General features: G+C 44.3%; 1 protein-coding gene across 3 annotated transcripts; it reads left to right on the top strand.

The window, feature by feature from the left end:
- Positions 1-11: 11 nt before the first annotated feature.
- Positions 12-27,819, top strand: LOC138097579 (probable 2-ketogluconate reductase). 3 transcript variants are annotated; one of them, XM_068993838.1, is made up of 7 exons: positions 13,856-13,941; positions 14,193-14,239; positions 17,815-18,199; positions 19,099-19,270; positions 20,708-20,886; positions 22,238-22,334; positions 26,911-27,819. In XM_068993838.1, exons 3-7 carry the CDS (start codon positions 17,818-17,820, stop codon positions 27,065-27,067), a joined length of 987 nt encoding a protein of 328 aa, XP_068849939.1. In that variant the 5' UTR covers positions 13,856-13,941; positions 14,193-14,239; positions 17,815-17,817; the 3' UTR covers positions 27,068-27,819. The 3 variants fall into 3 exon arrangements, with proteins under 3 accessions (XP_068849940.1, XP_068849939.1, XP_068849941.1); XM_068993839.1 differs by lacking the exons at positions 13,856-13,941; positions 14,193-14,239 and adding an exon at positions 12-281; XM_068993840.1 differs by lacking the exon at positions 14,193-14,239 and having other exon boundaries at positions 13,887-13,941.

The following is a 27,819-nucleotide window of genomic DNA, read 5'->3' as shown; positions in this document are numbered from 1 at the left end:
CGTGGACTCCGCTCAGGTACTGGGGGCTGAAGGTGGGCTTAGTGTCATGAGCTTCTTAGAGGCGGCGGCTGCTTCAGACCTACTGTGTCTCCAGTGAGTCGGCGTCCGAGTTTCCTCGGTGCGACTGGGACCCGGGAGTGAACGAAGAGGATAACCTCTCTGAAGAAGGGCTCGTCGCCGTTCACTCCCACACAGAGCCCCCTAATTATTTTGGAGGCCCTGCTTTCCAGACGCAAGCACAGTTGCTTTGTGAAAAGCGGTTCATTAACAGAAGAGTACTGGTAAGACGCAAATGCCCCCCAAATAAGTTATTGAAATTAGTATTTCTAAACATTTTTTGTTGTTCAGTTGCTCAGTCGTTTCCGACTCTTTGCGACCCCATGAACCGCAGTATGCCAAGCCTCCCTGTCCATCACCAACTCCCGGAGTCCACCCAAACCCATGACTATTGTGTTGGTGATGCCATCCAACCATCTCATCCTCTGTCTTCCCCTTCTCCTGCCCTCAATCTTTCCCAGCATCAGGGTCTTTTCAAATGAGTCAGGCTCTCCGCATCAGTTGGCCAAAGTATTGGCGTTTCAGCTTCAGCATCAGTCCTTCCAATGAACACCCAGGACTGATCTCCTTTAGGATGGACTGGTTGGAACTCCTTGCAGTCCAAGGGACTCTCAAGAGTCTTCTCCAATACCATAGTTCAAAAGCATCAATTCTTCTGCGCTCAGCTTTCTTTATAGCCCAACTCTCATATCCATACATGACTAATGGAAAAACCATAGCCTTGACTAGACGGACCTTTGTTGGCAAAGTAATGTCTCTGCTTTTTAATATGCTGTCTAGGTTGGTCATATTGTTATCGTAAAATTTAAATAATATCAGTTCAGTTCAGTCCCTCAGTCGTGTCCGACTCTTTGCGACCCCATGAGTCACAGCACGCCAGGCCTCCCTGTCCATCACCATCTCCCGGACTTCACTCAGACTGACGTCCATCGAGTCCGTGATGCCATCCAGCCATCTCATCCTCTGTCGTCCCCTTTTCTTCCTGCCCCCAGTGCTTCCCAGCGTCAGAGTCTTTTCCAATGAGTCAACTCTTCACACGAGGTGGCCAAAGTACTGGAGTTTCAGCTTTAGCAACAGTCCTTCCAAAGAACACCCAGGGCTGATCTCCTTTAGAATGGACTGGTTGGATCTCCTTGCAGTCCAAGGGACTCTCAAGAGTCTTCTCCAACACCACAGTTCAAAAGCATCAATTCTTTGGCGCTCAGCTTTCTTAACAGTCCAACTCTCTCATCCATACATGACCACTGGAAAAACCATAGCCTTGACTAGACAGACCTTAGTTGGCAAAGTAATGTCTCTGCTTTTCAATATGCTATCTAGGTTGGTCATAACTTTTCTTCCAAGGAATAGGTGTCTTTTAATTTCATGGCTGCAATCGTAAAAGTTACCATTTTAGCTACATAGTTCAGCAGCATTTAGTATGTTCATATCATTGTGCAACATTACCACTCCAGATACTTATTTCGTTTAAAAGCTTGTTGAGATATTATTCACATACCATTTGTGGCTCAGTGGGTAAAAGAATCTGCCTGCAGTGTGGGAGCCCTGGGTAGGGAAGATCCCCTGGAGAAGGGAAAGGCTACCCACTCCAGTATTATGGCCGAGAGGATTCCATGGCCTATACATGGGTCACATAAGAGTCAGACATGAATGAGCGACTTTCACTATGTGGTACTACTACCATCAAGTGATGCACCGTTTTAAAATAAGATGGTTTTTCACAGAGTTATGGAACTCTGCAATCCAATTATGGGTGGGCATGGCAGTCCACTCCAGTATTCTTGCCTGGAGGATCCCCATGGACAGAGGAGCCTGGTGGCCTGCAGTCTATGGGGCCTCAAAGAGTTAAACACTTCTGAGAGATTAAGCAGAGCAGACACAGCAGTTAGTCCCACATCCTTCTCATCCCTTTGGCTTTTGGCAACTTCTAATCTATCCTAGAGCCTTCCCCGCTGGTGCTGCTGCTGCTAAGTCGCTTCAGTCTTGTCTGACTCTGTGCGACCCCATAGACGGCAGCCCACCAGGCTCCCTGTTCTTGGGATTCTCCAGGCAAGAACACTGGAGTGGGTTGCCATTTCCTTCTCCAATGCATGAAGGTAAAAAGTGAAAGTGAAGTCCCATGGACTGCAGCCTACCAGGCTCCTCCGTCCATAGGATTTTCCAGGCAAGAGTACTGGAGTGGGGTGCCATTGCCTCCCCGGTGCTGCTAGTGGTAAAGAACCCGCCTACCAATGCAGAAGACAAAAGACGGTTGTGTTCCATGCCTGGGTGGGGAAGATCCCCTGGAGGAGGGCATGGCAACCCACTCCAGTATTCTTGCCTGGAGAATCCCATGGACAGAGGAGCCTGGCAGGCTGCAGTCCGTAGGGTTGCACAGAGTCAGACATGACTGAAGCGACTTAGCATGCATGCAGGCAACCTATCCTAGATGTTTTGTGTAAATAGAAACATAAATATGTAGTCTTTTGACTTCCTTCACGTAGCATAGTGTTCTCAAGGTTCACCCACATTGTATAAACATAATAGCAGGCGTCAGCACAGTTGACCCTTGAACAACACGGATTTGAACTTACACGTGTACTGTGTGCACTACATGGTCTGCAGTCGGGTAAATCTGGGGAACTAGGGATAGAAGGGGCCAACTATATAGCTATGCAAGGATTTTTGACTTCACAGAGGGTCATCACTGAAGGATCAACTGTACTTAGTTCCTTTCTGTTGTTTCTTGTTTAGATATATTGCATTTTATCTGTCCTTCAATTAATTGACATTAGAGTTGTTTACACTTTTTGGGTGTTATGAGTAATGCTGCTATGAACACCCGTGTACGAATTTTTGTATGGATTTAAGTCTTCATTTTTCTTGGTTATATACAGGTGGGGTAGCTGAATCATATTATAATTACATATGTTTTGAGAAATTGCCAACTGTTTTCAGACGCGGCTATACCATTTTACGTTTCCAACAGCAACATGGTAGTATTGGGTTTCTCCATGTCTTTGTCTACTCTTGTTATCTGTGTGTTTTTGTTGCCGTTTTTTTGGAATGATATCCTGCTAGTTGTGACTTTTTATTACATCACAACTTTCCCTAATGGTTAGTGATATAGAGCATCTTTTAACACACTTGTTGGCCATTTGGAGAAATGTCTGTTTATCTCCCTTGGTCCCTAAAACTGGATTAGTTGTCTTTTTATTATTGAGTCACAGGAGTTCTTTACACATTCTGGATAGAAATCTCTCATCAGATATATGATATGAAGATATTACCTCCCATTTTGTAGATTGAATTTTCACTTTTTATTGGTATTGTTTGCAGCACAAAACGTTAAAATTTTGAAGGAGTCCAGTGTACCTTTTTTTCACTCTGTTCTTGTGCTTTGAGTGTCATATCTAAGAAACCATTGCCTAACTCAAGACCAGGAATATTTACTCCTCTTTCTCCAAAAGTTTTACAGTTTTAACTCTTCCTTTTAGGTTTGTGGTCATTTGGAATAAGTTTTTGTGTATGGTGTTAGGTAGGTGTCCAAATCCACTCCTTTGATTTTCTGTTTTGTTTTTGCCTTTCCATGTGGCTTGTGGGCTCTTAGTTCACCAACCAGGGATTGACAACTCTGTTCTTTTGTATGTGGATATCCAGGTGTCACAGAACCATCTCTCGGAAAGATTTTTTTTTCATCATCAAGTTGCCTCGACACTCTTGTTGAAAATCAGTTGACTTTCAATATAAGGATTTATTTCTGTAGTCTCAGGTTTATTTCAGTGATGTGTATGTCTAGCCTTATGTCGTACCACACTGTCTTGATTAGCATAGCTCTGTAATAAGCTGTGAAATCAGGAAGTGTTAGTCCTATTCTGTTCCTTGTCAAGATTGGCTTGGCCATTCTGGGTCCCTTGCATTTCCATATAATCTTTAGGATTAGTTTGTCAATTTCTGAAAAAAAAAAAAAAGAAACACACACACACCCCTGGGATTTTGATAGGAATTTTGTTGAATGTGTACACCAATTTAGGGAATATTGCCATCTTAATAGTATTAAGTCTTCCAATCCATGAATATGGGATATCTTTCCATTATTTAGGCCTTCTTTAATTTCTATGATTTTTATAGTTCAGTTCAGTCCCTCAGTCATGTCTGACTCTTTGCGACCCCATGAATCACAGCACGCCAGGCCTCCCTGTCCATCACCATCTCCCGGAGTTCACTCAGACTCACATCCATCGAGTCCATGATGCCATCCAACCATCTCATCCTCAGTTGTCCCCTTCTCCTCCTGCCCCCAGTCCCTCCCAGCATCAAAGTCTTTTCCAATGAGTCAACTCTTCGCACGAGGTGGCCAAAGTACTGGAGTTTCAGCTTTAGCATCATTCCTTCCAAAGAAATCCCAGGATTAATCTCCTTCAGAATGGACTGGTTGGATCTCCTTGCAGTCCAAGGGACTCTCAAGAGTCTTCTCCAACACCACAGTTCAAAAGCATCAGTTCTTCAGTGCTCAGCCTTCTTCACAGTCCAACTCTCACATCCATACATGACCACAGGAAAAACCATAGCCTTGACTAGATGGACCTTAGTTGGCAAAGTAATGTCTCTGCTTTTGAATATACTATCTAGGTTAGTCATAACTTTTCTTCCAAGGAGTAAGCATCTTTTAATTTCATGGCTGCAGTCACCATCTGCAGTGATTCTGGAGCCCCAAAAAATAAAGTCTGACACTGTTTCCACTGTTTCCCCATCTATTTCCCATGAAGTGATGGGACTGGATGCCATGATCTTCGTTTTCTGAATGTTGAGCTTTAAGCCAATTTTTTTGCTCTCGTCTTTCACACTCATCAAGAGGCTTTTTAGTTCTTCTTCACTTTCTGCCATAAGGGTGGTGTCATCTGCATATCTGAAGTTATTGATGTTTCTCCTGGCAATCTTGATTCCAGCTTGTGTTTCTTCCAGTCCAGCATTTCTCATGATGTACTCTGCGTAGAAGTTAAATAAGCAGGGTGACAATATACAGCCTTGACGTACTCCTTTTCCTATTTTGAACCAATCTGTTGTTCCATGTCCAGTTCTAACTGTTGCTTACTGACTTGCATACAGATTTCTCAAGAGGCAGGTTAGGTGGTCTGGTATTCCCATCTCTTTCAGAATTTTCCACAGCTTATTGTGATCCACACAGTCAAAGGCTTTGGCATAGTCAATAAAGCAGAAATAGATGTTTTTCTGGAACTCTCTTGCTTTTTCTATGATCCAGCGGATGTTGGCAATTTGATCTCTGGTTCCTCTGCCTTTTCTAAAACCAGCTTGAACATCTGGAAGTTCATGGTTAACGTATTGCTGAAGCCTGGCTTGGAGAATTTTGAGCATTACTTTACTAGCGTGTGAGATGAGTGCAATTGTGCTGTAGTATGAGCATTCTTTGGCATTGCCTTTCTTTGGGATTGGAATGAAAACTGACCTTTTCCTTTCTGTGTCCACTGCTGAGTTTTCCAAATTTGCTGGCGTATTGAGTGTGGCACTTTCACAGCATCATCTTTCAGGATTTGAAATAGCTCAACTGGAATTCCATCACCTCCACTAGCTTTGCTCGTAGTGATGCTTTCTAAGGCCCACTTGACTTCACATTCCAAGATGTCTGGCTCTAGATGAGTGATCACATCATCATGATTATCTGGGTCGTGAAGATCTTTTTTGTACAGTTCTTCTGTGTATTCTTGCCACCTCTTCTTAATATCTTCTGCTTCTGTTAGTTCCAGACCATTTCTGTCCTTTATCGAGTCCATCTTTGCATGAAACGTTCCCTTGGTATCTCTAATTTTCTTGAAGAGATCTCTAGTCTTTCCCATTCTGTTCTTTTCCTCTATTTCTTTGCATTGATCGCTCAAGAAGGCTTTTTTTTTTTTATCTCTTCTTGCTACTCTTTGGAACTTTGCCTTGAGATGCTTATATCTTTCCTTTTCTCCTTTGCTTTTCGCCTCTCTTCTTTTCATAGCTATTTGTAAGGCCTCCCCAGACAGCCATTTTGCTTTTTTGCATTTCTTTTCCATGGGGATGGTCTTGATCCCTGTCTCCTGTACAATGTCATGAACCTCATTCCATAGTTCATCAGGCACTCTATCTATCAGATCTAGGCCCTTAAATCTATTTCTCACTTCTACTGTATAATCATAAGGGATTTGATTTAGGTCATACCTGAATGGTCTAGCGGTTTTCCCTACTTTCCTCGATTTAAGTCTGAATTTGGTAATAAGGAGTTCATGATCTGAGCCACAGTCAGCTCCTGGTCTTGTTTTTGTTGACTGTATAGAGCTTCTCCATCTTTGGCTGCGAAGAATATAATCAATCTGATTTTGGTGTTGACCATCTGGTGATGTGCATGTGTAGAGTCTTCTCCTGTGTTGTTGGAAGAGGGTGTTTGCTATGACCAGTGCATTTTCTTGGCAAAACTCTATTAGTCTTTGCCCTGCTTCATTCCGCATTCCAAGGCCAAATTTGCCTGTTTCTCCAGCTGTTTCTTGACTTCCTACTTTTGCGTTCCAGTCCCCTATAATGAAAAAGACATCTTTTTTGGGTGTTAGTTCTAAAAAGTCTTGTAGGTCTTCATAAAACCGTTCAACTTCAGCTTCTTCAGTGTTACTGGTTGGGGCATAGACTTGGATAACTGTGATATTGAATAGTTTGCCTTGGAGACGAACAGAGATCATTCTGTTGTTTTTGAGATTGCATCCAAGTACTGCATTTCAGACTCTTTTGTTGACCATGATGGCTACTCCATTTCTTCTGAGGGATTCCTGCCCACTGTAGTAGATATAATGGTCATCTTGCACTCTTTATTAATTTTGTTCCTAAATATTTTATTCCTTTTGATGCTCTTTAAATGGAATTGTTATTTTAAATATTTTCAGATTATTCATAATCAATGTAGAGAAATAGATTTTCTCATTTGGTTTTATTTGTTATTCCAGTGTTATTGAGCTGTAACTGACATATAGCATTGTATGAGTTTAAAGTGTACAGCATAATGATTTGACTTGTGTACATCATGAAATGATTATCATAGTAAGGTTAGTGAGCATCCATTATCTTATATAGATGAAAAAGAAAAGAAAGAAAAAATATTTTTCCCCTGAAGAGGCCTCTTAGTATTTACACTGTTAACAACCTTCATATATAATTTACAGCTTTGTTTATTATATTAATCATGTTGTACATCTGTAGTAGTTTTCCATCTTTTTAAATGTCACTTTATTTATTTATTTGGCTGTGCTGGATCTTTGTTGCTGCATAGGCTTTTTTTTAGTTCTGGCAAGCAGGGGCCACTCTAGTTATGGTGTGTGGGCTTCGCATTGCAGCAGCTTCTGTTCCAGAGCAAAGGCTCTAGAGCGTTTGGGCTTCAGTAGTCACAGCTCCAGGACTCCAGAACATAGGCTCAGCGGTTTGGGGTGCAGTGGGCGTGGCTCCAGGACTCCAGAACACAAGCTCAGTAGTTGTGGCACATGGGCTTAGTTGTCCCAGGCATGACGGATCTTCCTGGACCAGGGAACGAACTTGTGTCTCCAGCATTGGCAGGTGGATTCTTTACCACTGAGCCACCAGGAAAGCCTCACTTACTTCAGTTCAGTTCAGTTCAGTTCAGTCATTCAGTTTTGTCCTACTCTTTGCAACCCCATGTACTGCAGCACGCCAGGCCTCCCTGTCCATCACCAACTCCCAGAGTTTACTCAAACTCAGATCTGTTGAGTTGGTGATGCCATCCAACCATCTCATCCTCTGTCGTCCCCTTCTCCAGCCTTCAGTATTTCCCAAGATCAGGGTCTTTTCCAATGAGTCAGTTATTCGTATCAAGTGGCCAAACTATTGGAGCTTTAGCTTCAGCATCAGTCCTTCCAATGAATATCCCGGACTGGTTGGATCTCCTTGCAGTCCAAGGGACTCTCAAGAGTCTCCTCCAACACCACAGTTCAAAAGCATCAATTCTTCGGTGCTCAGCAAAGCTCAGCCCACTTTCTTAAAACAGAAAATTTGTACCTTTAGACCACCTTCTTATAGTTCTCCTTCCCTCAACCCCCCACCTCTAGTAAGCACAAATCTTCTCTTTTTCTATGAATTTTTTATTTGTTTTTTGAAACATAATTGACCTACAACACTGTTGGTTCCTAGTGCACAACATGGTGATCTGATATTTCTCTACATTACAAGACAGAGTTGATTTTTGTGTAGTGATCTTGTCCTCTTTGGGCTGCCCAGGTGGTGCTTGTGGTAAAGTACCTGCCTACCAGTGCAGGAGACATGAGAGATGTGGATTCAACCCTTGGGTCGGGCAGATCCCCTGGAGGAGGGCATGGCCACCCACTCCAGGATTCTTGTCTTGAGAATCCCATGGACAGAGAAGCTTGGTGGGCTACAGTCCATAGGGTTGCAAAGAGTCAGAGATGTCTGAAGTGACTTAACACTTACGCTCTGCAACCTTGATAAATCATTTATTATTTTGAAGGGTTTTTTTTAGTGGATTCCTTGAGATATTCTGCATATAAGATCATGTCATCTGCAAATAGGGACAGTTTAGTTCTTCTCTTCCAATCTAGATGCTTCTTATTTCTTCCTTGTCTAACTGCCCTGGCTAAAACATCTAGTACAGTGTTAAATAGAAGTGGCAGGAGCAGACATTTTGTCTTGTTCCTTATCCTAGTAGGTAAGCATTCTGACTTTCACTATTCAATATCATGTTTGCTGTGGGTTTTTCACAGATATCCTTTATGAGGTTAAGGAAATTCATTTCTATTCCTACTTTGTTGAGTGGTGCTTTATTTTTTAATATTTATTTATTTTGGCTGCATTGCATCATTGCCATGCAATGCACAGGTTTTCTGTAGTTGTGGTGCCTAGGCTTCTAGTTGTTATGGCTTCTCTTGTTGTGGAGCATGGACTCTAGTGTTCGCAGGCTTCAGTAGTTATAGCACATGGGCCCTGTTGCCCTGTGGCAGGTGGGATCTTCCCAGAGCAGGGCTCTAACTGGTGTCCCATGCATTGCAAGGCAAATTCTTAACCACGGGACCAGCAGGGAAGCCCTGTTTGTTTTAATCATGAAATACTGTTTGGTTTTGCCAAATGCTTTTTCTGTTGAGATGGTCATATGAGTTTTGTACTTTATTCTGTTAATATGGTGTACTACACTGATTTTTGTATGTTAAACCAATCTTACCTGCCTCCTGAGAAATCTGTATGCAGGTCAAGAAGCAACAGTTAGAACTGGACATCGAACAACAGACTGGTTCCAAATCAGGAAAGGAGTACGTCAAGGCTGTATATTGTCACCCTGCTTATTTAACTTCTATGCAGAGTACATCGTGTGCTATGCTGGGCTAGATGAGCCGCAAGCTGGAATCAAGATTGCTGGGAAAAATATCAATAACCTCAGATATGCAGATGATACCACCCTTATGGCAGAAAGTGAAGAAGAACTAAAGAGGCTCTTGGTAAAAGTGAAAGAAGAGACTGAAAAAGTTGGCTAAAAATTCAACATTCAGAAAAGTAAGATCATGGCATCCAGTACCATCACTTCATGGCAAATAGATGGGAAAACAATGGAAACAGTGACAGATGTTACTTTTTTCAGCTCTAGTATGGTCAGTATGGTCAGCTGCAGATGGTACTGCAGCCATGAAATTAAGAGATGCTTGCTCCTTGGAAGAAAAGCTATGACAGACCTACACAGCATATTAAAAAGCAGAGACATTACTTTGCTGACAAAGGTCCATCTAGTCAAAGCTATGGTTTTTCCAGTAGTCATGAATGGATGTGAGAGTTGCACTGTAAAGAAAGCTGAGTGCCGAAGAATTGATGCTTTTGACCTGTGGTGTTGGAGGAGACTCTTGAGAGTCCCTTGGACTGAAAGGAGATCAGTCCTGAGTATTCATTGGAAGGATTGATGCTGAAGCTGAAACTCCAATACCTTGGCCATCTGATGTGAAGAACTGACTCATTGAAAAAGACCCTAACGCTGGAAAGATTGAAGGCTGGAGGAGAAGGGGATGATAGAGGATGAGGTTGGATGGCATCAGTGACTCAATGGACATGAGTTTGAGCAAGCTCTGGGAGTTGGTGATGGACAGGGAGGCCTGGGAGTTGTGCTGCAGTCCTTGGGGTCGCAAAGAGTCAGACATGACTGAGCAACTGAACTGAAACCAATCTTGCGTTCCTAGGATAAATCTTATTTAAGTACTAGTATTAGTCTCTCAGTCAGGCTCCTCTGTCTATAGGATTGTTTAACCTATATGCTGAGCACATCATGAGAAATGCCTGGGCTGGATGAGTTACAAGCTGGAATCAAGATAAGCAGGAGAAACATCAACAACCTCAGATATGCAGATGATGGCACTCTAATGGCAGAAAGCAAAGAGGAACTAAAGAGCTTCTTGATGAAGGTGAAGGAGGAGAGTGAAAGAGCCGGCTTAAGACTGAAAAAACTAAACTAAAAAAAGCTAAACTAAGCTAGACTAAAAAAGCTGGCTTAGTTAAAAAAACTAAGATCATGGCATCTGGCCCCATTACTGCATGGCAAATAGAGGGGGAAAAGGTGGAAGCAGTGACAGATTTCCTCTTAAGCCATCAAATCAGAAGACAGTTTCTTCTTGGCAGGAAAGCAATGACAAAGCTAGACAGTGTGTTGAAGAGCAGAGACACTACTCTGCTGGCAAAGGTCCATATAGTCAAGGCTATGGTCTTCCCAGGGTCACATATGGTTGTGAGACCTGGACTGTAAAGAAAGCAGAAGACCGAAGAATTGATGCCTTTGAACTATGGTGCTTGAGAAGATTCCTGAAAGTCCCTTGGACAGCATGGAGATCAAACCAGGCAATCTTAAGAGAGACAAACCCTGAATATTCACTGGAAGGACTGATGCTGAAGCTGAAGCTCCAGTATTCTGGTCACCTGATATGAACAGAAAACTATTGGAAAAGTCCCTGATGCTGGGAAAGATTGAGGGCAGAAGAGGCGTCAGAGAATGAGATTGCTGGATGACATCACCAGTGCAGTGAACATCAACTTGGGCAAACTCTGGGAGATGGTGAGGGACAGGGAGGCCTGGCATCTGTAGGGGTCATGAAGAGTCAGACATGACTGGACGACTGAACAACAACTCAGTCGTGTCCAGCTCTTTGAGACGCATGTACTGTAGCCCGCCAGGCTCCTCTGTCCTTGGGATTTCCCAGGCAAGAATACTGGACTGGGTTGCCATTTCCTTCTCCAGGGGATCTTCCCAACCCAGGGATTGAACACAGGCAGATTCTTTACCTTCTGAGCCACCAGGGAAGCTAAGTCCTATTTGGTCTCAGTAGTTTTTCAAAATATGTTGCTGAATTAGGTTTGCTGGTATTTTATTGAAATTTTTGTGTCTATAACTCACAAAGGATATTGGTCTGTAGTTTTCTTGCAGTATCTTTGTCTGATTTTGGTATAGGAGCCTCATGGAATGAGTTGATAAGTCACTAGTCCAGCCAAGAAAAATTGATTATTTGACCAAAGCTCTCCATTTCTCCTTTCATTTCCTCTAAAAGTATCTGATCATTAAGAAGATGGGAATAAATAGGCTAAATCATCTCTGAGTTAATCAGATGTCTTGAATTACATTTTATCTTTAGAAACTGAATTATTCATTTTAAAAATGACTAAACATAAGCATTAAAAAACGCAGTCTGGAATTCTCAAGTAAGGGCAAGACAGATGTTTAGTGGGAGAAGATGTTCCTATGTCTCCTAATTGGGAGAGGATACTCATGGCCAAACAGAGCCCTCATTCCTGTGGAGCAACTGTCTTGAGTTGAAAAGAAGGCAATTTGACAGAACTAATTGTTACTAATAAAAAATTATTGAAGAGCCTTATTACTCTTCTAGAAGGATTTGCATTTTTAGAAGAAGAAATGTTTTAAATCAAATGTAAGACTGTTAAAGTGAGACTTTCTCTCAAATTTCAGAGGCCCCAAGTTGAAGATAAATGTACACTAGACTAATAACAAGAATAAATAACAGCTAAGGTAGGAAACTTCTTAGAACTGTCTGAAACTGAAAGAGGAGAGGAGAGTTTTAGTGGAGCAGAATAGAGTGGAGACTGAAAGAGGACGTTGTGTTTTACTGTTCCATCTCAAGGTCCTAAAAAGGCTCTTGAGAGAGCATTGCCTTACAAAATGGGTTTATTCAGGAATAGCAAAAACTGCGATTTAAAACAGGCAACCAATGGCAAAAGAAAGACAAGTCCAGAGAACGAAGGAGAAGAATCCCTTTTATAGAGGAGGGAGAGATGAAGGTGAAGGAGGAGAGTGAAGAAGCTGGCTTAATACTCAGAACATTCAAGAAACCGATCATGGCATTCAGCCCCGTCACTTCATGGCAAATAGATGGGGAAACAATGGAAACTATGGCAGACTATTTCCTTGAGCTCCAAAATCACTGCGGACAGCGACTGCAGCCATGAAATTAAAAGACACTTGCTCCTTGGAAGAAAAGCTATGACAAACCTGCTGCTGCTGCTGCTAAGTCGCTTCAGTCGTGTCCGACTCTGTGCGACCCCATAGACGGCAGCCCACCAGGCTCCCCTGTCCCTGGGATGCTCCAGGCAAGAACACTGGAGAGGGGTGCCATTTCCTTCTCCAATGCATGAAAGTGAAAAGTGAAAGTGAAGTCGCTCAGTCATGTCTGACCCTCAGCGACCCCATGGACTGCAGCCTTCCAGGCTCCTCCGTCCATGGGATGTACCAGGCAAGAGTACTGGAGTGGGGTGCCATTGCCTTCTCTGATGACAAACCTAGGCAGCGTTACTAAAAAGCAGAGATATTACTTTGCTGACAAGGTCCCTATAGTCAAAGATATGGTTTTTCCAGTAGTCATGTACGGATGTGAAAGTTAAGACCATAAAGAAGGCTGAGCGCTGAAGAATTGATGCTTTTGAACTGTGGTGTTGGAGAAGACTCTTGAGAGTCCCTTGGACTGCAAGGAGATCAAATTCTAAAGGAAATCAACTCTGAATATTCATTGGAAGGACTGATGCTGAAGCTCCTATACTTTGACCACCTGATGAGAAGAGCAGACTCATTGGAAAAGACTCTTTTGCTGGTAAAGATGGAAGGCTGGAGGAGAAGGGGAGGACAGAGGTCAAGATGGTTGGATGGCATCACCGACTCAATGGACATGAGTTTGATCAAACCCTGGGAGATGGTGTAGGATGGTGCAGCCTGACATGCTGCAGTCCATGGGGTCGCAGAGTCAAACACGACTGAGCGACTGCACAAAAGGGGAGCGGGGCATGGCTTCTTGTAATAAAGAGTCCATTGGAGGGAACCTGGAGTTGGAAGTGTAGCGGCTTCCCATTAGCTGGGTTGCTTCCAGACTGGGAGGACGGTTTCCTCTCTTGTAGGCGGTGAGGCTGCACCCTTCTTCCTGCTGGGTCTCCAATCAAGGGAGAGTGGTGCCCAGAACTATCCCTTCTGGCCTCCCAACTCTAAAGTGAGGTTTCTCCGTGTTGATTTTCACACTTTTCACGCTGAGACTGGCCTGCAACCTCCCGCACGGACAGGCCCCACACTCTACCATCTAGACTCTGCTCCTGCAGGGGGCTGCACCAAAGCCGTCCATCTAGGCGCCATTTGCCCTTCAGGCGGCTTCTCCTTGTGCCTAGAGTTCTTGGCCTCTGGACCTAATACTGGAAGTGCGGGCGCGGCCTAGTTGGATGGGGCGGGGCTCTCAGAGGAGGCCCAGCTGGATGTGGGCTTTGGGGCGGAGCTGGGGTTGGGTCCGGAGGGGAGGGGCGGGGCTCCGCACGACCTGAGTCTTCACTGTTCAGGTTTTGCCTGGGAGATTGGGTTGGCTGGAGCGTCCCTTAAATCTGGAGTCTTTTTAAAAGGTAAATGTACCGCTAGGATGTTGCGGTGTGGGGGGAGACTGGATCGAGCTCTGCCACGTAGACATGACTGACCTTGGACTTCACATGGGGCAGGTGGGCAGCATTAGCCTCCTAAGACCCTTCTGGGCCCCCAGGGCACAATCCTGAAGAATTTTTTTTTAATTTTTTTTATTTTTATTATTATTATTTTTAATCCTGAAGAATTTAATAAGGAAACTCTCATGTTGTTATTTATACCTCCCTTGTTCCAGAGAAGACTTAAGGTGGCTTCAGAGATTCTCAAGGTCATTTTGAACAGGTATGTACTTTTTTTTCTAAACTCTAGGCAGCGGCAGATTAAGCTTTAAATGAATAAGATTCAGGTACCCACATAAGATTTTACAGTTTGTTCCCTACATTAGTCAAATTTTAATTTTTAATCTTGCCTTTCTTTTCTCTGATATTTAGCAAGCCCTGACAAACCATTTCTTAGGAGGGAAGCAACCGTTTTTTGCTGAGACACATTGTGACAGTGTTGGTTTTAAGTTACATTTGTTGATAACCTGGTGATTGGAGAAACCTCACACCAAGGGTGTAAACAGTGCAGTTTTCATTAAGTCGGAAATGGCAAACACACCCGCAAGGGTATGCCGTTTGGTATATCTTAATCTTCAGGTCCCTTTATCTAGTCATGTGTGAAAAGATCATTTGCAGCAAATCCAGAATATCAGCATAAGGATGATTTTAAAAAGCAGAGGGGCTAAACATGGCATCTCCTACTCTTCGTTACAGATTTTTTTTTTTTCTAGTCTGTTTTTCTGAGCCTCTTTAGAGCAGAATCAGGGATCTGTAGAGGACAGAGAACAAACAATTGTGATTTTATCCCCAGGGAGAGGGCAGAGAGCTGCTCCATAGGTGAGATTGTGGTAGCCACACGTTCCCGGAAACAAACTCACTCAGGAGGACGATGCAGACAGTGGAGTGCAGTTTATTACACTGGCGGGCCCAAGGCAGAGGTCTCCTCTTAACCAACGACCCTGACCAGTTTTTGTGAAAACCTTATATACCCTAAGTGTACTTGATCAAACTCACCTCCCCAAATTCCTTGAAACTAGTCTGGACAAGATAAAAGAGAGATACGATCAAAGTTAACCCATGATTCATGTGTCATAAGCCTAGATAGTTAAACATAGGCCTATCAATAGGCGTATGGTCATATCCTGGTAAACATAATGGAATTTACGACTTTGTTCTGTTACAGAGATAATTAGCATATTCTTTTAGGCGAGGGAGAGTCCAAGTCCAAGTCCTGAGGCTCTTTTATCTGAGGGGATCTGGTTTTCCGATGGTATGCCATTTCTATAGACACCGGGCACAAAGTTCAGAGTCCATTGGGAGGGTGATCGTGTATGTAGCCTAATGTTCGTAGTGTGGCCTTAGATGGAGTCCAGCTCTGTCTGTTTCTTCCTTCAAGATGAGGATAGACTTTGAAAGGAACTAGAGAGAGGATCAGAGGACAGAGTGGCAGGGAGAGAAGATACAAGTCAGTGGGCGCCAACTTGAAGCAAGTCTTGGCATGTTGGGGATGTGAGGATGATGGGAGGGTATTGGACTCGTCTCTCAAATACTGCGAGGAAGCTTTGTGAGGAAATAGAGTTTTAAGAAAATTTTAAAAAATTTTACTGTGCTATATGAATTCAGTCTCTCTCTTTGGTGTAAGTTTGTTTCTAGACACTTAGCTAGATGTCTATATTGTTCTTCAGATTTGAACATTAGCAACCTCCTTCACTGAAGGCTTGCCCTCAGTCCTGCAGGCTCTGAATGCTCTCTTTCATTATCTGGGCCGTGATGCAAGGCTGTGTGTTCCCCTCACTCTGCATTGGAGGAGAGCAAGTTTCAGAGAGAATCACAGTCAGGCAGAGTGGCCTGAACCAGTGCCTGTGGTCCTGATTTTTTGTTCTCCTTCCTGCCCTCACCCCATCTTTGTTTCTTTCTCTCTGTTCCCAAAACTAAAAATACTTCTTTGGTTACAGTTGGTTTTTATTTTCATTTTTGCTTTTAAGTTAGAAAGATCTCTCTTACTCCCCTCCCCCTTACCTGGCCCCACCATTGCCCCTTCTGTGAACTGAAGTCGCTCTCACTTGGGTCACCTGGCGCTCCCTGCCCCGTCCTGCTCTGGGCTCAGAGTCCAGCTGGGCAGCCGCGGTCACTGGTCAGGGATCTACATGCCTTTCTCTGCACCTCCCTCATGAGTGCCATGCGCATGTCCGTCTTACTTTTCCTTGAAAGAAGAGGTTGGAAGTTCATTCTACTTTATTTTTCTTTCTGGGTCGCAATTTTAAAGAGGCTTTAAAAGAAGAAAATCCTGGGTTTAGAGCCTTGGGTCTGTGGAAGGCAATTTCAGCAAAGTTAATACAAAGTCTTTTATTTTTTAATTGAGCAATCATTTTGCAAGGAGAAGATAACTAATTTTAAATCTGTGTTAGCAGTTCAAATTAAACAGTGCAAGGAGCATGCACATAGCAGTTAGAAAATATACGTGTCTGAACTATCACTCTCTTAACTAAAAACAAAGCTGTAAAAATTTTTTTTCCCAAATTTCACCCATGGGTTTATCTTTCGACTTGGACAAAATGTGGGTGCCTAACAATACACCTTTGTGGTGCATTCCTTTGTTGTCAGAATGTCCTAACCAACCATCATGTCAATACTGGGCATCCAAGGACGTCTGCTAGAGGCAAGTCCACTTACCTCTCTCTGTGCAGAAACTAGCCGAGGAGAATGAGATGTGATCTCAGGGTGCAGCTGTAAAACACACCTGTAAATATCATGTCAGTTTCACCAAGAACCCAGGAAGCCTGAGAGACCTTCAATCAGCTGCAGAGCACTGCTGGAGCCAAAGTTCTCTCTTTGAACCCTGCCCTCTCCTCTGAGCACCAGGGTCAGCAGCAGGTGGGACCCGTGCTCCCTTCTAGGAAAGCAGTTAATGGGGATCCCACTTTCTGTCTCATGCTCCTTGGCCAGTTCCTGACTGTGAGTGGAGATGGTTAGAGGCTGGTGCTGGTGAAAGGAGTTATGGAGCAAGGGACAGAGCCCAGGGACGGGGTAAGCTCTTGAATCTGCCCAACGCTTCCACCCTCCACTACTGCCATCTCTCCCCACTTTGACTCTCATCTCCTCTTCACCTTTGGAGAGGGCACGAGTCATGTGCATGGTCTCGGGTCTTCACTGTGTGCACCCACTGACAGTGATGGCATGATGGATGTGTGTCATTGCTCCATAACCAACTGGAAGCAGGCAGAAATTGAACCTGCTCTCTGTAATACTAAAGTCTTATCCTGAATGAAACTCTTTTAATCTTTTGCTCAAAGTCCAAGAAGTAACACAAGTTTTTTTTTAGCCAATTATGCTCTGAACTTCGAACACATATTAAACATTTTTAGCCAAGTCTGTGACCCGAAGATAAAATGCACTCATTAGCCTCAACTCTTGAAACCAGCTGGTTTTCTTTTTGGAAGAAAGCTATAAAATGTTAAAAAAAAGAATCTTATTTTAAATTAGGAACAAGGAACATAAAACATCATTTAATTCATTTGACAGACAATAACAAATATCTTTTACTTTCACAATAAAAAAAATCAGTTAGTTACTGCAGCTGCTACGGCCAAAGGGCAGAAATAAAGAACCATGTCCAAAAGGAGGAACGTGGGCCTGATGGGGTGTTGGTACCTTCAGAGTCCTGGTCTGTTGTGGTTCAGACTTTACAGGAATTCATCCAGGAAATAATTCCAGTCTTATAGTTCAGGAAATCTAAAGAATAGTAGAAGAGCATACAGGTTGTTCTCTTGGAAAAACTCTTCTCTGACAGTAGAAATTGTATCTGTCTTTCTGCAGGCCATGGGTGATCAGGACCTCCCTGGAGTTCTGGTGTCTGATCTTGAAGGACCACATGGTATATGTGAAGATCATGTTGAAGACCTGAAGAGACACTTTAATCTCATTACCATGCAAGACTTTTTGGAAAATAAGGCACAGCTGGGTCCCAAGATCCAAGCTGTGTATATCTGGGGTGGAAGGCCGGCCGTCAGCCAGGAGCTCCTGCACAGCCTGCCCTCCTTGAAGATCGTGGCCAGCGCAGGGGCAGGGCTGGACCACCTGGACCTGGGGCTCGTGGCCAGCTTTGGTGTGAAGGTGGCCAACACACCACATGCTGTCTCTAGCCCCACGGCAGACCTGGGGATGGCCTTGCTGCTTGCCGCAGCTCGGAGAGTCGTGGAAGGTAAACAGCCAGGAGATGTTGGTTTTCCAGGTTAGATGACAGATGTTTAATATCACACCTGGTAAAGCCCTGGTCTCTTCACACTGTGTCCAGGACTTGTGGCCTTGGGGTGGGAGCCAGTCTTGGTTGCTACAGCCTAGTGAAGGCCGGGCTCAGCACCTGCACACATGCAGTCCACATGGTCTGTCTGAACACTGTCTTTTCCTCCACCACAGCCTACTCACTGTGCCATGGGGGTACCTCTACATGTGAGGTAATTTCAGCACCACTATGGAAACGTCCTGGGGTGGTCCATTGGCCAGTCAGCCTGCTACCCTGGGGTGAAGGCCCACGCATGAGTAGGTGAGACCCCACCTCTTCACACACTGGACATCACTGGGAGTGTTCTAGGAAGGACAGCTCAGCCATTCAGCACTTGGCCGTCATCCTGGTGGAGCTCTGGGGTGAAGGGGCTTGAGGAGAGGAGGCAAGAACCAGGCTGGTTCTCTTCTGATTGCTGGTTCACATGTGCACACTCACATACATATACGCACTTGCATATGCACATAAGCCATATATAAACACATATGCAGTCACATACACATACATGTAGTCACAAACGTACAGACACATACACCAGAACCAACAAATTTTAACCACAGATCCTCCCTTAATGTGAAAGAAGTTGCTTGTTTAAAGCATCATGCCAGGAGGCTTGGGTTTGTGATGTGGAAACTGCTGTCCGATCCATCCTTCTTCCTGCAGAAACATTTTGCTGTTGTATAGATGTGCCTGAGCACCCAGGGTCCACCTCGGGCTTCCTTCAACCTCATCTCTCAGTCAGGAGGTCCCGTGAGGGTTGTGGGGATTCTGTGTGTGGTGCTGTCCACATTGCCCACTCTGCACCTTGTTTATTTTAGGTCATCAGTTGGCTGTTTCACCACATACAGAGAACTTTCCTACAGACTATATGGGTCAACAAGTGACAGGGGCCACTCTGGGAATTATCGGCATGGGCAGCATTGGCTATAAGATTGCTCAAAGGGCCAGAGCATTTGAAATGAAGATTGTCTATCACAATAGGAAACGGAGGTAAAATTCAGAAAATGGACTTGAAATTAACTGAGCAGAACTTATATCATCACTGCCTTCAGTATGGCTTCGATATATTATTTCTCCACTTTTTATTCGATTCCATAATTCTGTCTCCGAAAAGCAGGGTCGATGATCAAAGAATGGATTGTAGCATTTTTATGATCCCCTAAAAATGTGGCAGGTAAACTTCTCTTCATGGAAGAGATTTCACCTGAGGAAAGAGATTTTGGTTCACCTACAGTTACGTGCTTTTTAAATTTGTAAACTGATTCTTTCTGACCATGAGAGATGCTGCCCACACTTTAATACACATAACACAAGGGCACAGGGTTTCCCCCAGCAGTGTTTGGTCTGAAACCGTCTTCCTCATACTCCATGAGCAGCATTTGGCCCAGTGCCCAGTCTTTTGATTATGTCTGAGACCTGCCTGTTTGCTCTCCCTTCATTGATGGCTCCTGCCTAAGCCCTGGCTTTTCTCACCTGCATTCCACTCCCCCAAGGGGCTGCGCCCTCTGTTCTCGAACATCAGCCCATTTGCAGACCAGCCGGAGGAGGGCGCTGTTCAGAGCCTTTCAGTGGCTTCTGTTCCCTGGAATAGCTTTCTACTCACAGAGGCAGGGTGAGCTGGGAGACCTTACATCAGGACCACCCTCTTCAGTCGATGTGGACACAGTGGACAGTGGTGAGGCTTCAGTAGCTGTCACGGCTCCCAGTGTGGTGAGGGCTGATGCAGAGGCCAGGGCTCTTCGGGGACAGGCATGTGATATGAGCAGGGCCTTCATAGTGGCTGCGCATGCTGGCCGTTCCTTTCCTCCAGGTGGTCCCCTGGCCAAGATGTGTAGAAAGAATCCATATAGTTTTGTATTGCACATTTGTAGGACAGGAGTGGCTATCAAGAACGCTGAGACCTCCTGGAGCTTGGTGTTTCTGTTGAGTAATCAGCTGCCTGGGGTGGGCAGAGCAGCTAGGATTGAACCCCAAACAGCACAAAAGCTGCCTGCGCCAGAACCCTGGGTCCTTGCTCTCTGTTGAACACATGGCACTCCTGACCCTCTCCCATTTTGTTGTTTTTTTTTTCTGGAGTTTGTGACATGTTTGCCCATATCCAGCAGTGTCTCATGTCACTGAAAGCGTGTCTGACACCATTGGCTGTACCAGCCTCTGGGGGCTCAGAGCTGAGTGAGAGAAAGCTCCTGTCCACAAGAGGCTTGCAGTCTGGTGTGAAATGCCATAGACAGAGGGCTCAGAGCACCCAGAGGCACAGGTTTCCATGGGTAAGCCCTGAGCTCAGGGTCCAGCCACCTCTGAACCCACATGGAGTCTGGCCCCATGGGGGACATACTGAATCTGCAGCCCTCTCAGAAACTCCTTCCTGGGGCAAACGGATGAATTTCTAAGCAGAGAACATGGTCTTCTCCCTTGTTCCCTTCATAGAAAATTGGAGGAGGAAGAAGCTGTTGGGGCCACTTATTGTGAGAGGCTGGATGACCTCCTTCAGTGGTCGGACTTTGTGATGTTGGCTGTGAGCCTGACGCCACACACCCAGGGCCTGATTGGGAAGCGGGAGCTGAGGTTAATGAAGCCCACCGCCATCCTCGTCAACATCGGCAGAGGTACCCACTCCAGCTGTATGTGGGCTGGAGGGCTGTACAGGAGGACCCCCAGCCCTGGCCACTCTCTCAACATTTCCAGTCAACCTTTTCCCTCAATGGTTTGAAAAATCCACTAGACTTGTGGGTGGTGCGTTAAAGGGATTATACTTTAGAGATATTTCTGATTTTTATCTTCACATCATTTTGAGCCTCAAATTAGTAACCTAAAGAATGAGAACGCTGAACCTCTGTGGGAGTTTCATATCCCAGTGTGGGCATCTCCTTGGGAGGGCCATCACAATTTGACTTTCCACATGTTATCAAGCAAAAATTATGGGGATAAATTTTCTGAGCCTGTTTGGTTATTTGACATTTGCGTAGAGCTTTGTGTGTCTGTGTACAGGAAGCCATAGGTCCTGTGTTGTAACTAAGTTCTCTGGAGCATTTATAAAGGAGAAAACTGGGTCCTCAATGCTGGGGACATGAGCACATGTGAGGATTGGTGCTGGCATCACACTTCTCGGTGACTTGCCTTTGGGGTTGGGGGCCAAAGGACGTGTGAGACTTGGCACTACCAGAAGCTACCTGGATCTCTCACCCGTAAAACCCAGATAATAGTGCTTGCCGTGAAATCCCACAGGGCCAAGCTAGTGCGCTTGAAGGTCTCGAAAATTCATACCCTGTCGACAAGCAGGAAGGACCAGTGCATTATGTTCTTTTGGTGATGTCAGAGGTTGGAGACAAAGATTCTAGAAAAGCAAACACCCCAGGCAGGGCTTGGAGCTAGGTGTCTCCACCAGCAGCACGCGCAGACTGGGTGCTGTGTCTTGACCAGTGGGGCAGCCCAGCCCACCAGTGGGAAGGGGACTTCTCTGCTTGAGGGAAAGGGCCTCCTTCTCAGCTGCTGTTCAACCAGGCCCTGCTATTTCACGTTTGAAATGCAGTTATGGTTCATGTTTGTGCCTGCTTGGTATTTTAGCATGTATATAAAACTATTATCCGGGGGCTGTTTCCTGGAATCCTCTGGTGGTTGGGAGGTGGTGTGGTGCAGCGGCAGGGCCCAGGCTCAGCTCCAGACAGACCTGGGCTCAGACCTGGGTGGGCGTGTGAGAAGCATATGACTTCGGCTGAGTATGTCACCTGTGAAATGAGTATTGTCTTCTGCTGGGTAGGCAGAGTCAGTGAGACAGCATCTGTGAAGGGCTTAGTGCACTGCCTGGCACATGGCAGGCTCTCAGCATCTGAGAACAGATTGGCAGAATGAAGTTCACGTGTTTTTTGTCAAACTTCCTACAAGATCAAGGTATGTTTCAGGGTAACTAGAGAGCACTGCCTAACTTGGGCCTACAGAGGAGGGGTCTCGTCCACCCAGGTCTGCTAGTTGATCAAGACGCCCTGGTGGAAGCCCTTCAGACCGGGCTCATTAAGGCGGCAGCACTGGATGTGACATACCCAGAGCCCCTGCCCAGGTAAGGAAGCCAGACTGGATCTACAGTTCTCCCCCTCTGGGTGGGAGGTGCCTCAGACAGCTGCTGCTTCTGGCTTCTGCAGCCACGTTGAGCTGCCTGCTGCAGTCACGTAGGTTCTTGGCCTTGGAACATGCCCCTGGTGACCCGTCCATTTCTGCAGTGGGTCAGGCCTCTGCTTCAGCACCTCCACAGACAGGGCACTTAGGGCACTGGGGGCCCAGACCTCATGCATGGAGGACGCACAGAATAGTCTTTCTCAGGTTGAGCCAAATAGTCCTTCCTTTACTGGTTGATCCTGGTTTGCCCTCTGGAGCATCAGAGGCTAACTTTGATTATTCTTCTCTTTACAAACCTTCAGATAACCACCACATTTCACCATAGTCTTTTTTTTTCTTTTGAGGCTAAATATCTTCATATCCTTTACTTGTAGCCTAAGTGTAGTCCTTTCCAGACACGTTGTCCTTATTATTGCCTCCCAGTCCTTTGAAAATACACTGCTGAAGACTGCACACAGTATTCATGTTGTGGTCTGACCACTGCAGAGAAGTTACACAGAGGCTGTGTTAGCAGCATGTTTCCTCACAGCCTCACTACACCTTAACTCATTAAGTTTTTTAGTTAGTTAAAGTTGAAATTGTTATTCTCTCAAGTTTTTCTTTAAGTTTGAGTGTGGAATTTTACATTTATTTGCATTGAATTTCATTTGCTTGTATGTTTTGACCATGTGATCCAGCCTAGTGGGACTGGCGTCTTGATTATCTTATTTTGAATCTTGATGCTGTCATTTGTTAAACCAGCTATTCCTAACTTTGATTTCCATCCAGTAAGCAAATTGCTGTCAGATGAATGTTTTGACCAAATTTGATATCTAAGTTTATCAAGATTGGCCTTAGAAATTAGACATTTCTGAGAAAAACAATAATTTATTGAGAATAGTTTCTCAAAATGTGGTCTGGAGACCATTCTAAGGGGTCTATGAAGTCAAAACTATTTTTCTTTTTAAAGGTTTAATTGGCTTCATTAATAATTCATAATCAGCATCCTGTCTAGAAAGAGACAGAAGTTTCCACATCAGAACTGTTTTTCTGATTCATAAGCAGTTGTTCATTTCCACTCATGGTTTCTCACAAGAGCACAGCAGGGTTTCCTCAGAATGTGTGATGACATCATCACTCAGTTAATGATGTGTATTACATTGTTTTCAGTTTTAATTTCTAATACAATAAATGTTGATTGACATAATCCTCATAAACACATGTTCTTTGGGGTTCTCAATTTTTAAGAGTATAAAGGCCAAGTAAGCAAGCCACTCAGTTCAGTCACTCAGTCATGTCTGACTCTGCAACCCCCATTGACTGTAGCACCCCAAGCTTCCCTGTCCACCACCAGCTACTCGAGCTTACTGAAACATCAAGTTGGTGATGCCATCCAACCATCTCATCCTCTGTTGTCTCCTTCTCCTCCCACCTTCAGTCTTTCCCAGCATCAGGGTCTTTTCCAGTGAGTCAGTTCTTCGCATCAGGTGGCCAAAGTATTGGAGTTTCAGCTTCATCATCAGTCATTCCAGTGAATATTCAGGACTGTTTTCCTTTAGGATTGACTGGTTTAATCTCCTTGCAGTCCAAAGGACTCTCAAGAGTCTTCCCCAACACCATAGTTCAAAAGCATCAATTCTTTGGCACTTAGCTTTCTTTATGGTCCAGCTCTCACATCCATACACGACTACTGGAAAAATAATAGCTTTGACTAGATGGACCTTTGTCGGCAAAGTAATGTCTCTGCTTTTGAATATGCTGTCTAGGTTAGTCATAGCTTTTCTTCCAAGGAGCAAGCGTCTTTTAATTTCATGGCTGCAGTCACCATCTGCAGTGATTTTGGAGTGCAAGAAAATAAAGTCTGCCACTGTTTCCATTGTTTCCCCACCTGTTTGCCATGAAGTGATAGAACTGGATGTCATGAGCTTAGTTTTTTGAATGTTGAGCTTTAAGCCAACTTTTTTACTCTTCTCTTTCACTTTCATCAAGAGGCTCTTTAGAAGAGAGCTGCTAATCTAGAACAAAAAATAATTTCAATATAAATAAAGAAGCATGAATATTTTAGACAGTGGCCAACTTACTCAAAACTGAGACATCATGCGATCACCCCTGTTGACTAATCTGCTAAAAAGAGCTTTTTCTCACAAGTCACAGGGCAAATCCCAGTGTTATATCCCAATGCTTAGTTTATCCTAATAGGTGATGTACTCCCAGTGTCCCATGTGAAATCATTTTTGTTAAAGCTCTTTTGCCAAGATATTTATCAGATATGTTTGAGTTTTCATCTTTGTTTTTCAGGGAGACATTTTGATGCTGCTCACTGTGAGAAAAAAAAGTAGGAAATCCAGGGTTATTTAGTCATACTACATAAATATTCTTTATTTTACAAAAGGATTCACTACAAATTATTTTAAGAAGTTTCATTTGCCAGTAGGGCCGGGGTCCCCAAGACTACCTTCAGTTTTAATGATTGGCTGGAAAGACCTGCAGAACGCAGAAAAGCTTTTATACTCACAGTTAACAGTTTATTACAGTGAAAAGACATACGTTTAAAATCAGCAAAGGCAGAAAACTTCTAGAGTGGAGCCCAGGAGACCCAGGCCTGTCTTCCCAGCAGGGTTGTGTGGACAGTGCTTATGCCTCCAGCAGTGATGCAGACAACACACATTAAGTGTTTCCATCTAGGGAAGCTCACTGAGCCTTGTATCTGGGCTCAGTCATGTAGGCTTGGAGTACCCACTTGTCTGACTGACTTCTTAGACTCCAGCTACTACAGAGGTCAGACTGGTACAGACTGGCCAAGAGTTCTAGGCAAAGAAAAACAGCATTCACCACAAATTAAACCACTAGCAACAACTCTCTGACTTTGTCCAAGATCCCAAGTATCAGATACTCTTACCAGGCAGTAGGCTGAAGGGCTCATAGGTTATCTCCCAGAGGCCAGTCAAAGGCCAGCCTTGTCTTTGGAATGTGCAGGATTCAAGAACTCCAAACCTGCCTACTGAATCAGTTCTTAATCACACAGGCCACTCCTGTGGCCCTTCAGTTCAGTTCAGTCACTCAGTCGTGTCTGACTCTTTGAGACCCCATGGACAGCAAGGCCCTTGGCCTAGGCTGTCTCACGCCAAAATGATATTTATTTGAGTATTTACATTTATTACCGTATTTATATGACAGGTTCAGCAATAGTATTGATATGACTATGCCTAACATTTGAAGGAGTTACTGTGGGGCAGGGATAAGATTTAAAGAAACAACTAATCCATTGTATTTTTGTAATTTTTGATTACTTGTTGCCCTGAACCTCTTCATCTACCACTATTTGTATGTTATGATGAACTCATGTAGCACTATTTAGTATATAAAGTTAGGTGATATTTAGTGAAATCCAGTAATTTCTCAGGCCAGTCATTTCCCATTGATCATCAATGTCAGTATTATCATCTGACTTACTTTCATGAGGCAGTTAAATCTTGCCAACAGTGCCAGTGTTACAGCATATTGCTATACATTCATGGTACAATGCAGTTTAATTACATAAGTCAATAACAATTGCAGAGGTATTTGCTATGCCTTCTCAACACCAATGTCTCTTGCCTATACATTCAGATATTCTTATGGGCAGGTGTTGGGTTCCAAGTCAGTTGGGACAGAGTATCACCCTGTCTCACACCCTTGTACCTAGACTGTTCTCCATTGTGTGCTGTTATACAGCAGGGCCCACCTGCTTCATAGGGGTTAGACAAGTGTTTCAGAATAGTCCTATCCCTGCTAACTGTACCACAATGACTTACTTCAATCAGTCCTGGAGGTGAGGGTGGTTGGACTGCATTGGCATAAATTACAGGTGCCTGTAGAGAACTTCCATAGGTTTGGGGGTCCTTAAGTTCCCAAGGGCGTGCCCCTTGAGCCTCAGTAGCTATTGGAACAGGGGTGGGGGGTGTGGGGGGGTGGAATCACTGCTGCGTGGCTACTTTGGCCTCTGTCTGTTTTAAAATAAAGAGGCTCTGTTCGGGACAGCACTTTTCCAATCCTGAGTTCTAATATTATCCATCATTATGCTTGAGTCTGCCTGACCCACTTCACTAAAACCTTATCTTTCCAGGCTGTCTCCCATTCTTTGCCTTCTTCCTGGAAGAGAGCTCCTTCTAACCTGCTAATCCTAGTTAAGAAATCTTTTCCCTCTGAATGCCATTCCCATTAAAGGTGCACTCATCTTGTCCCATCATGCCTGAATCAGCATCTGTCTCCCCAAGGCCCTCTCTTATCTTGCAGGTCACTATCGTTTAATCCATCACTCATGTTCTGCAATTGTGAACTAATGGTGTGGGTGCAGTTAGGATATGTTATTTTACATCCAGAAACGTTGGGTCACCCAAACCAGGAATAGATGAGGAGTGATCGTCTAGAGTACATCTAGGTATCATCTCAGTACACCATGAGGCCTCCCAAAGCCTTCTTCATCTCAGAGTGGGGATGTGAAGCCAGAATATGAAGTTAAACCAAATGACACTGTTTTCCTCCATTAATCTGTATTTCAGAGATCATCCTTTATTGAAGTTGAAGAACGTCACTCTGACACCTCACGTTGGAAGTGCAACTCATCAAGCAAGACGACAGATAATGGAAAATTTGGTTGAAAGCATCCTGGCTTCTCTCAGTGGCCTTCCTATTCCTAACGAAGTGCTGCTTAAATGATTTATGTGAGTTAAGAGTTCAGTGGGATGGAAACAGCAGATTAAATGGGAAAGAAACACTTTTGTATACTTTGAGTCCATTATATAGATTGTATTAATACTTAGATGAAACACTTAAGACTAGTCATAATACTTATCACCTGTTGAAAGTTTGCTAAATGCCTTCCTCACGTGCCCACCTCATCCTCAAGGCAGCTCTAAGAGGGAAGTTCTGTTACCATTCGTGATGAAACTGAGCGCAGGGAATTACTCGTCCACAGTCCAAAAGTCTGCACTCGGTCTATGGGTTTCCCAGTGAGTTGTGCTGCTTTCAGTCTTGATAAATTCTGGTAAATTGATTGGATTACATAGTCTTCCCTGACAGTCTAATCACTATTGTTTTAATCATTCAAAAAAAACCAAGGATAATTGGGCACCGTCTATGTGCCAAGTTCCCACTCAAGGGTTTACTTACTAGTGGGGGAGAAGACCAAGCAGTGCCAGGAGGTCTGTGCTGAGCGGGAGCAAAGGAGCGGGGAGAGAGTGCCTAGAGCGGAATTACCAGGGGTGACCTCGAAGAGGGGTCTGGGGTGAGGATGCCTCCTTTCTGCAGCAGTTTGGAAGCTGTTTTTCTCCTCCACATAGACTGATGAGCAGGTGTCACAGGAAGTGAGCAAACGAATTAGTAGCATAGAGAGGAAGGAACTTGATCCTTCCTAGTTGTGCCAGCAGCAGGAGCTCTGCTTCAGGACGCCGGGTTTTCATTTAAATCAC

This window comes from Capricornis sumatraensis, chromosome 21 (genome assembly GCF_032405125.1).
Source record: "Capricornis sumatraensis isolate serow.1 chromosome 21, serow.2, whole genome shotgun sequence".
NCBI lineage: Eukaryota > Metazoa > Chordata > Mammalia > Artiodactyla > Bovidae > Capricornis > Capricornis sumatraensis.
This window is presented reverse-complemented; position numbering and strand designations above follow the sequence as displayed.

Excerpts from the sequence above, each read along its gene's own strand:
- LOC138097579 (XM_068993839.1), top strand. The coding sequence starts at position 17,818 with ATGGGTGATCAGGACCTCCCTGGAGTTCTGGTGTCTGATCTTGAAGGA. Across the intron at positions 19,271-20,707 it reads TATCACAATAGGAAACGGAG|AAAATTGGAGGAGGAAGAAG; the intron begins GTAAAATTCAGA and ends TTCCCTTCATAG. Across the intron at positions 20,887-22,237 it reads CCTCGTCAACATCGGCAGAG|GTCTGCTAGTTGATCAAGAC; the intron begins GTACCCACTCCA and ends TCGTCCACCCAG.